At 47.6% G+C, this 10,000-nt stretch overlaps 2 protein-coding genes across 2 annotated transcripts in view; both read left to right on the plus strand.

Annotated features, from left to right (window-relative positions):
• Positions 1-513: 513 nt before the first annotated feature.
• Positions 514-7,973, plus strand: LOC136684302 (E3 ubiquitin-protein ligase Topors-like). The gene is made up of 4 exons (XM_066659123.1): positions 514-794; positions 1,549-2,052; positions 2,933-3,457; positions 3,815-7,973. The coding sequence occupies exons 1-4, from the start codon at positions 774-776 to the stop codon at positions 6,281-6,283; spliced, it is 3,519 nt and encodes a 1,172-aa protein (XP_066515220.1). The 5' UTR covers positions 514-773; the 3' UTR covers positions 6,284-7,973.
• Positions 7,974-8,937: 964 nt separating this feature from the next.
• Positions 8,938-10,000, plus strand: part of LOC136684301 (antiviral innate immune response receptor RIG-I-like) — a 22,878-nt gene continuing 21,815 nt past the window's right edge. The window contains exons 1-2 of the mRNA XM_066659122.1: positions 8,938-9,051; positions 9,750-9,881. Of these exons, the coding sequence (XP_066515219.1) occupies positions 8,946-9,051; positions 9,750-9,881 (238 nt within the window). The 5' untranslated portion in view covers positions 8,938-8,945. The remainder of the gene's footprint in view (positions 9,052-9,749; positions 9,882-10,000) is intronic.

Consider the following 10,000-nt stretch of genomic DNA (forward strand, 5'->3'; position numbering starts at 1 on the left):
TGGTAACAGTAAACAAACCAGCGGAGACCTCAACAACCGGAGAGACTGTTATTCTACCGCCACCCAGTGGCAAAGACCAGCAACTGCAGGACGGAGAGAGCGAGAGGATAGATAGATAGATAGATAGATAGATAGATAGATAGATAGATAGATAGATAGATAGATAGATAGATAGATAGATAGATAGATTTAGACATAATGCCTATATACAGAAAGGTTTGTGGTGGTAATGGTAATGAGATAATTGTATTGTGTGGTAACTGAATGGTAGTAGTGTTGTAACAGTAACTAAGTAAGTAAGTGAATGGTAACTGAGGTTTGAGAGTAAGTGAATGGTAATTGAGATTTGACAGTAAGTGAAAGGTAATTGAGATTTGACAGTAAGTGAATGGTAATTGAGATTTGACAGTAAGTGAATGGTAACTGAGGTTTGAGAGTAAGTGAAAGGTAATTGTGGTGTAAATGTAAGTGAATGAAGTGAACGGAAACGTGTGAATGGTGGCGTGTTGCGGCAGACCGCCGCGCCGCTGGGGGCGCTGTGCGTTTGTCGTGTGTTGAGCTCTGCGCGCTCCTGTCGGCTGATGGCTGTGTGTTTGTGTAGCGGAGGGTGTTTTTAAGACTCTCCGCCTTTTATTTCGTTAATCTGCGCTGTGATATGTTACACACCCGGGCTTTATGTCCCCCGGAGCTCTGATGGACGGGTTTAAAGCCGCGGGATGGAGTTTTAAGGCCGTTTTAAGGTGGTACTGCGGATTTAAGAGAAGGATGTGTTAATGTTCAGGAGAAACTACACGGTAAGGGTGTATTTTTAATCATAAATATCACAGTAAATTCATGAAATTAAAGTGTGCTTGGGCTTTATGCGTGTTTTGTGAGGTGTATGCGCCTAAATGAAGTTAAATCACCAGTAACAGAGAATCCGCGGCGCCAGAAACACAGCTATGTCTCCTACTGCCACATTCCTCCTTCTCTGTTCTTATAAAGCGTTTAACTTTAAAATAAGGATCAATTCAGTGTTTATACTCGCTATATCCCTGTGTTACTGTGGGCACTGTGTTGTTTAAGAGGCTGTAGAACATATAAACAGATATATACCGTTATTTCTGCCATAGTACAGTAACAATAACACACGGCCATTTTGTAAAGCCCCAGTGAGGAGAAAGTGTAAAGTAATAGTGACTCGTGTGTCTGATTTACAGGAGTTAAAGTCTACCACGTCGTGATTATGAGAAGCTAGTTGTAGTCAAGACTCACAGTGACGTAGCACTTTGACGTATGACGTCGTATCTCGTAATATTGACTTAGCATGTCATAATTAAAGTGTTTACTGTGAGTTAGCATCTCCTCATTATACATTTAATGAATTTATTAATGTTTGTGTTATTCATTCTCTTTTCTAGAAGCTTCTAAATCATTATTATGAGATACTAAGTTATTATAATGAGATATTAAGTCACTATTACGAGGTAGTACATTGATTTTGAGTTGCTGGGTCACAGTGAGCGTTAAGATGCGTGTAATGTACTAACGCTGTTCATTTCTTTGAAGATGATGGCACCAACGAAGATGAAGCTGCGCGTGAGGAAGAAAGATGGCGGAGCCAAGTCCTCCTCGTCTTCGCGGCGGAGGCTCATGGCCGAGACGTCTCCGGACTCGAAGTGTCCGATCTGCTTGGACCGCTTCAACAACGCGGCGTCTCTGGACCGCTGCCTGCACCGCTTCTGCTTCCGCTGCATTCACGAGTGGTCCAAGAACAAAGCCGAGTGCCCGCTGTGCAAGCAGCCCTTCCGCTCCATCTTCCATTCCGTCCGCGCCGAGAACGACTTCAAAGAGTTCGTCCTGGCCACGGACAGCACCCCGGTGGCGTCGGCCGCAGCACCCCCTGCAGGACACACGCATGCCGTAACACGCCCCGCTCGCCCACGCCGTGCCAGAGGGCAGAGGGGCACGGAACGACGCAGTTACAGGCGTCAAACCCCCGGCCCCCCCGCCTCCTCACCACCGGACGTAAGGATGGAGGACCTCGTGGAGGGGACGGAGGAGACGGTCGAGGTGAGGGTTCCAGCACAACTCTGAGTTATGTCTCATATGTTTACAGGGATTAGGGGCTTCAGAACATCTCACAGTTGTAGGAGAAGAACAGAGGACGATGTGAGGACCACGTTTACGCCTGGTACCTTCATGTGATTAGTATCTGCTTTCTCTCCTGATAATATTTTAACTACATGTATTTACACTCGGTTTTCAAATGTGTCTCTGGTTAATCGGCCTGGGGTCTGATCGCTGTGTGGGAGGAGTTTGGGTTTATAATCTATTTTATGTTTGATTTATTGTCCCATGAAAAATTGTGATAAAATGATATTATTGTCTTTTTAAGACCACATTATTCCACTCTTATAATGATAATGTAGTAACATAATAATGCCTTTACAGCCCTTTTAAAAGGTGTTTAAATATCATAAATAAGTAAAACACAATAAAATCAATTCAAACAGAACCACAGAAGAGTTTTCGTTAATAAATTCAACAATGCTTTAATATCCCTTCCCTTTGGTGTTCTGTATGTTTTCTACAGATAAATATCATTTTAAAGATCAGATTTGTTATTATCTGAAAAGCAGATAGTCGTTAATTAATGATAAATGACTTTGGTGGGATGTTTGTAGCGTGCAGATCTTCCACAGGAACCAGAACGGAGTGAAGTCATATTTCTTTATGAACCACATGCTATATACGTCCTTCCAATAAAAACCCTCCGGCTTTGAATCTCTTTTTAATGTGATCTGAGTGTGTTCACATTTTCATGTTTCTGTATCCACCCTGATGCTCACGATGGATGAAGTGTCCAGGTGTGAACAGATTCTTAAACACTTCTGAAGTGTGTTGTGCTCCTTTGATCCCATGATTAATCACGATCATTCTCCACGTGTAGGAGCGTGTGGAGGAGGAAGGTGTTGAGCGGATGATGCGGCGTCTGACGGCGCGGCGGCGCTGGCGGGTGGAGGAGCTGAGTCTCAGGCGTCTGCGGGACCAGGACGTGGTGGCGTTCCGCAGGGCACTGTACCGGGCAGGCGTGCGAGTGCGCAGCGGGGTCGGGGAGGGACGGAATGACGTTTCTGCGGCTTACCTTCGACGAAACCCCGCCTCCCTGCGCCGTCTCCTGCCCTGGCTCCAGCGCGAGCTCACCGTCCTCTACGGCTCCCACGGCTCCTTGGTCAGCATTGTCCAGCACATCATCCTCTCCCGCATCACACATTCTGACATGGACGCCGCCGCGGTCCGGGAGGAGCTCCGCCCTTTCCTTCTCGCCCGCACTGACCACTTCCTGCACGAGCTGCTCAGCTTTGCTCGCTCACAGCTCTCTATCGAAGCCTATGATCAGCAGGCTGTCTACGAGTGCCCCGCCCCCAGCTACGAGGAGGACAGCAGCAGCTCCTCCATCATCGCCATCTCAGAGGTAATCTGGAGCTCCTTTTATTTTACCAAACAGCCACTGCGCTGACTTCAGAGTGTCGTTTTGGTAGATGGATGGGTAAGCAAACTGTCCACAGGTGAGAGTGTGTGAGTGACTGGGTGAATGTGTGAAACTGTCCACAGATGTGAGTGTATGTGAGAGTGAATGGGTGAGTATGTGAAACTCTCCAGGTGTGAGTGTGTGCCTGACTGTGTGAGTGTGAATGGGTGAGTGTGTGATACTTTCCAGGTGTGTGTTTGAGTGTGAGTGACTGGGTGAGGGACTTTAACCGGGGTCCACTTATGATTGTATATAAACTGCGTCCCAGTTAAAACCTAACTCCTCTGTCTCTTTCTGTAGGACGAAGACAGTGAGCACATAGACATCACTGAGGACCACACACAGGGGCGTGTCCCACCCGTTACCATGGCAATGGCTGCAGAGAGTTCGCTCAGTCACAGCGGCTGGGACGACGAGACTCCCGGCCCCTCGTACTCCACCGTCTTTCCCTCTCCTAGCCAATCACAGGCCGAGGGAGCGGAGCCTGTTGCCAGCACGGTTCCAGCAGAAGGGGCAGGGCATGCGAGTGGATCAGCTGAGGCTCATGAGGATGAGGAGGAGGAGTGTATGATTGTGGGTTATGTTAAGCCAATGGCCGAGCGGACTCCAGAACTCGTCCAGCTCTCATCTGACACATCAGAGGAGGAGCAGGAGGAGGCTGCAAAGGAGACGTCGCTTCCCAAGGAGACAGTGCAGAAGGTGGAAGCCTCGTCTTCTCATAATCAGGCTCCAGACTCCTTAGATTCGTACCTGAGGCCCTTAAGCCCCTCTTCCTGCCTGTACCCAAATGCCTCCAGCAGTACACACTCACGAGCTGACAAGATAAGTCAGGAGAAAGAGGACTTTGGACGATTACCTAGTGGAGAAACAGGCGGTGAGAGAGATCTTGCAAGGAAAAGCAGTTCTCAGATGCATGGTTTTAGTGATTGTTCACCATCGGGCAGCGATAATTCGGTGTTGAGCAGGAATTCTGGGCGCAGCAGATTCCAAAAACACTCTGGCTGCAGTCATCAAGAGAGAAATGGCCATCGGGAGTCACAGAAACTGAGTCAAAGTTCATCTGTTTTTATAGCAAGCGACAGTTTTGACTCCTCTAGGTCTCCTAGCTGTGAACAGCCACAGTCCAGAAACGGCCCTCGGCTTCAAAACAGCGACGAAGAGCGGGAGCGCACTCACTCCATTTCAGCAAGAGAAAGGTCGTCCCAGTCGTCAGTCTATTGTGACTCACCTGGCCGTGTCAACGAGAGGAAGAAAGCCAAGAAGAAGAGGCTGAGGAGAGAGAAGTTAAGGGACAGAAGTCGATCTCCTCTACGAGATCACTCTGCTTCTCGCAGCCGACACGCTTGGCAGAGTCGTCACGAGAATCGCTTGCACACGTCCAGTCACTCCAGCAGTCGAGGAAGCAGCAGCAGTGAGGACACGCCGTGTCCCGAGAAACCTGCCGGCAAACGCAAGTACAAAACTCGACACCTGGAGAGAGCGGCCCAGCGGCAGAGCAGCAGGAAATCTGGCAGAGAGAAGCAGCGAAAGACAGCAGCACAGCACAGCAGTCCGACAAAGGGGCACCGCAAACGGGAACGTCAGGAACGCAGCCCCAGTGTGGAGATAATTTTCGAACGTCGAGCCTCGGAAGTAGACTCTGACTCGCACAGATGGAGGAGGAAAAGGCATAAGAAGCGAAGTCGGAGACAGGCAAGACCACACAACTCGCCCACGATTATCACTATTTTAAGTGACAGTGACACCAATGACTACCAGGACCACATTACTGGAGTTACTAACAGAACATGTAGTTCTCAAGAGGGTGTTGCTGAAGCTTCTGGTCCTCAACAGCTTGACACCAAGCTGAGTAACATCACCAATGACAGTCAATACCAAATCTCCGAGGTTAAAAAGAGCATGGCTGACGACCAGCAAAGTAAAGCAAGAATTACAGACAGCAAAATACACCTTAAGAGCCATGTCAACAAAGCTACCACCTCCACGAATGAGGGACAAGACCATGTTACAGATGTCAGCATCAAGACCACTGAGGATCAACAGTTGGTTGCTAAGGTTACCAGCAGCACCAGTCGTGATCAGCAAAGTGTAACCAAGGATAACGACAGCATCAGCAAGGATCAACACAATATTACTACGATTTGTAACAATGCCCCTGAACACCATCGCAGTGTTACCAAGGTTACCTACATGACCGCTGACAATCAGCAGTTGGTTGCTAAGATTGCCAACGTCACCAGTGATGATCAGCACCATGTTACCAAGGATACCAATGACTGTGGCCAGCCTGTGTTGGAAGATACTTGCCGGGACATTGTTGCAGAACTAGAAGATCGACTTGCGGAAGGTCACAAACCTACGACAAAAGCGCCGCTCGGCGATGTCAATAATTTATTCGCAAGTACCACTCTGCCCGTTCCGTCTCTGGAGCCGTACAGCCCCGTGACCACAGACTGTGTGCTGAACCTGGAGAACTGTGTGGTGGATGTAGTGGACCGAGAATCCTTCCAAAAGACACATTCAGAACCGTCTGGAAGAAGCGAACTTTCCAGGTCGACGATAACCCCACCTTCCGACACACGACTGCTGGAGTCCATTCTGCAGGAGCTGGGGGATATACTGCCGGAGGTGGAGCAAGGGGCGGAGCCAAGGCAGGAAGGTTTTCCCACGGACAGTGGGATTGATCAATTGGAGGCTGGGATTGTGCCTCATAGGGACCAGTCAGACGCAGGGAGAGAGCGAACTGGGAACGCTGAGACGAGTGGCTGAGACTAGTCCCACCGTCTAGAACCTTCTCACCCCAGACCTTCAAAAGCACGTCAGCTTCTTTTTTGTAATTGCGTTTTTGTCTTTTCTCATTTAGAAATGAACCCTCTTGTGTATTGAATTGAATGAAACATGATGAAACTTTTAAGAAAATACTTTTGTTATTGTTGTATTTATAGTACCTGTGATTTCAGTGGACACAACTTCTGCCTCAGACCTGGTGCTGACCTGCTGTGCCATGAAACACACTGCCACACCACACCCACTCACTACACAGCAGTAGGGCTGGCCCCAAAGGCATTTCACAAGCTTTGTTTGTGGGTCTGTTTCTGGAAAAGTTTTTAGATACTGCTTCTTTATTCAGCCCCTAAAATGGACACTATGGCCTCGGGTCCACTGCAGTGCCAAATGGTTCTAGACAAGGACTGTGACTGTTCCAGTAGGGTTTCCAGTTTGTCCACAAGGTTAGTTTAGTTACTCATGAGAGCAGAGGAACCCACCCTTTGGGGGTCCAAATGACCCCCTTCTTCCTTAAACCCCACTAGGCCTGTCACAATACCACACGTTTTCTGATCGATATATTGTCTCAGAAATAATAGCAATAATCAATATTATTGTCATTTTAAGACCATTTAAAGTTACTGATATAAAATAAATATATATAAAGCCCTAATAATGCAATTACACCCCTTTTTAAAAGAGCAGGAAAAATCGAACAACAACCATCAGATGTTTGAATTGGAACAAAAATATATTTAAAAGCCTTAAATACGTTTACATTAATAAATAAATCATAAACAAATAAAATAATGGTTTCACACAAATCCATAAGTCAGCTCCAGAAAAGAGCGACTGGAGAAAACCAGAGAACAGAACTGAGCCGAGCGAGAAGCTAAAACACTGTAATTATACTGTAGTTATTGACACAGACCTACACCCTGTGGTGTTTTCTCAGACAATCCCTGATCACGCAGTCAGATGGAAACAAGCTGCAGCAGGACTCTGAGATCTGTAACAGTGCAACATTGATCTGTTATCACTCTGTCCCTGAGGTGGAAGTGAGGCTGTAGTGTCTGTGAAGCACTGAATACAGCAGTTACTAAACACGAGTGAGTGAGTTAATCCAGGTTCATAAAGTGGAGATGATTATGCTGTTGCTGTTTTAAGAAAAATGTACATCTCCGCTCTGTTGTCCATTTTTTAATGTTTATTTTTTTACAATGATTTAAGAAATGGGAGGAACCTGTGTAAAACATTAAAGATGCTGGCTGAACTCTTCTGGGATTGATGACAAATGGCTGATACTTGTTAAGGCCATGGCCCTTTGTGTTCATTAACCCTTTTTATGATCTGAAATCTGCCTGGGTTTTCAGGGCCTGCCTTACGCACCACACACACACACACACACCATCCAGAACATCATCATCCTCCCGTTCTGGACGTCTCGTCTGTCTTTAACTCAGGGAACACGTGGCCGCTGTCCACTTCCTTAATGACCAACTTGCCTCTTGCACAGCGTGGGCGAAGGCGTGTGTTAGTTTTCATGTTTGTTTGAAAAGCCTGGGCGCCTGCTGTAGACCCCGGGCCACCGAGAGCCTCCGCGACGGACACTGAACTCTTCTGAGGGCTGCCCTTTGAACACAAACTGAGAAGTGAACTCTACGATGTTGCGAATGCAAACATAAATGCATTAATAGACAAATAAATAAAAACCAGTTTTTGGATCTGTCTCATGCTTCACTTTCTGTTCACGCCTCGAGCCTTGTGTTTCCTCGTGTTTCTCAGGCCGTGCTTCTGGAGTTTGAAGGAGATTCCAGTTCTCTCTACGTTTCTGAACGTTTCATTCATTGAGGTTGTGGGAGGCAAACACAGAAATGAATGTAGGAAATAAAGCAACAGTAGGTAATATTACCTTCAGATTACAGCTTTTAAATCACTGTGGTGCTCCACTGAGCTGTAACAGGGAGAACAGAGCCTCTGTCATTGGTACTCCAGGCTCAGCACTGCAGAATCTACACTATGTAATTTGTAGGAGGGTATGAAAGCACCAACTCTCTCTTTATTTCATGACAGTGATATTTAAGTGAACAACACACTGCAACTGAGCAAAACCAATGTTAATGTAAAAATACACTGATGAGATACTCTTTTATTTACGCACTCATCCAGCACACGTTAGTGGGGCCCACTGGCTTCAGGACGGGCACGGGCCCTTGGGGGTGGGGTGGCATGGGGTTATTAGAGGGACCCAGGTGGGCGGTCTGTATCTCAGAAATGTATTAAGCCATGAACAGCTCTGGTCCCCTCACTGATAACTCTCTAATAAACATCAATAAAGGAACCACAACTAATTCCTGGGACAATAAACTCAAACTGGACTCAAATCTTCTTTCGTTTCATTCATTGTGCCAAGTTTTACTTTCGTTTCCGGTCCCTTCGTGTTGTGTTTTGATTCCCCGCCCTCTTTTCCTGATGCCCCGCCTTCCTGCGCTGTGATTCGCTGCGCTCCAGACAGCACCCTGCATTCGCCAATGGCAACCCCGGAGTCCTGGTCGTGTTACCCAATCACAGCGGAGGAGGGCGGGGATTTCCGGAAAACGGGTAGAAAGAAAACAAACGTAGCCCCGGAGAGTACGGCGTTCCGGTGTTCGTCCTCGGAGTGAAGATGTACGAGCTGGAGAAGGAAAACCTGCGGCGCTTTGAGCCCTACATCATCCAGTTTTTGAGGCCGTCCTACATCAAAGTCTTCCTCACCACGTACCTGGATGAAGGTGAGTGTGTTTTTATACCTTGGAACTCTTTCACTGAGTCCCAGCACCGTGTTTACAAACTGCAGTGACCCGTGCTGCAGGTCTCTGTGCACAACTGGTGTCTTCACTGTGTAAAACTCATTTGGACTTTAACCTGTTGATTTTTTATTGCTCTTAAAGTGTGTCACACATTCTGGCTTTTCTTAAGACACTAATCCATTTGCTGAGACGGAACGTCAAGTGCAGAGAAATTAGAACGGCCCCGCCCCCTCGTCTGAGTCTGTCCAATCACAGCGCTGGACCCGTGTTTTTACGTGAGAGCGCAAAGACGAGGTTAAACTCAGCAAAACAGACACAACGAGCGCGGAGAAATAAGAGCACTGAGTAAAAACGGAGAAGAAAGAGAACAGAGTGAAAACGGCTAAAAACCAGAGCGTCTGCTCCTCGCTCCTCACTGCTGTGCGCTCGGGGTCGGGGTGAACAGCGAGCGGCTCATTATCATTTAAAGGAACAGGTGCTGAAAGCGGGCGTTCTGAACAGGGGCTGTTTACACAGGGGGAGAACACTGCTGTGGGGCTCGTGGGGTTTGGACCAAAGCAGGTCACAGACACAGAAACAGAATGTGTTCCACTGTGGAGACGAGGGGGCTGTGACACTCTAAAGAAGGTTAACCACTGTTCAAATGAAGTGTGTGTCATTTGTTCCACACCTGTGTTCAGAGTCTGTGCAGAGGATCATGTCGGAGGAGAGAAACTCAGTGACGTCGGCGGCTCAGATGCTGCTGGAGAAGATGGTGCAGCTGGAGGAGATCGGCTGGTTTCAGGCTTTTCTGGACATACTGCTATCCTCCGGTACGTCCACCGCGGAAGGGATACAGCGTCGAAGACTGTCACCAATATACACACAGACTTACATTTGTCAACACACACACACACACATTATATGTGTTACTGAGGGCAGTTTGTGTTCT

Source organism: Hoplias malabaricus, unplaced genomic scaffold (assembly GCF_029633855.1).
Source record: "Hoplias malabaricus isolate fHopMal1 unplaced genomic scaffold, fHopMal1.hap1 scaffold_304, whole genome shotgun sequence".
Classification (NCBI taxonomy): domain Eukaryota; kingdom Metazoa; phylum Chordata; class Actinopteri; order Characiformes; family Erythrinidae; genus Hoplias; species Hoplias malabaricus.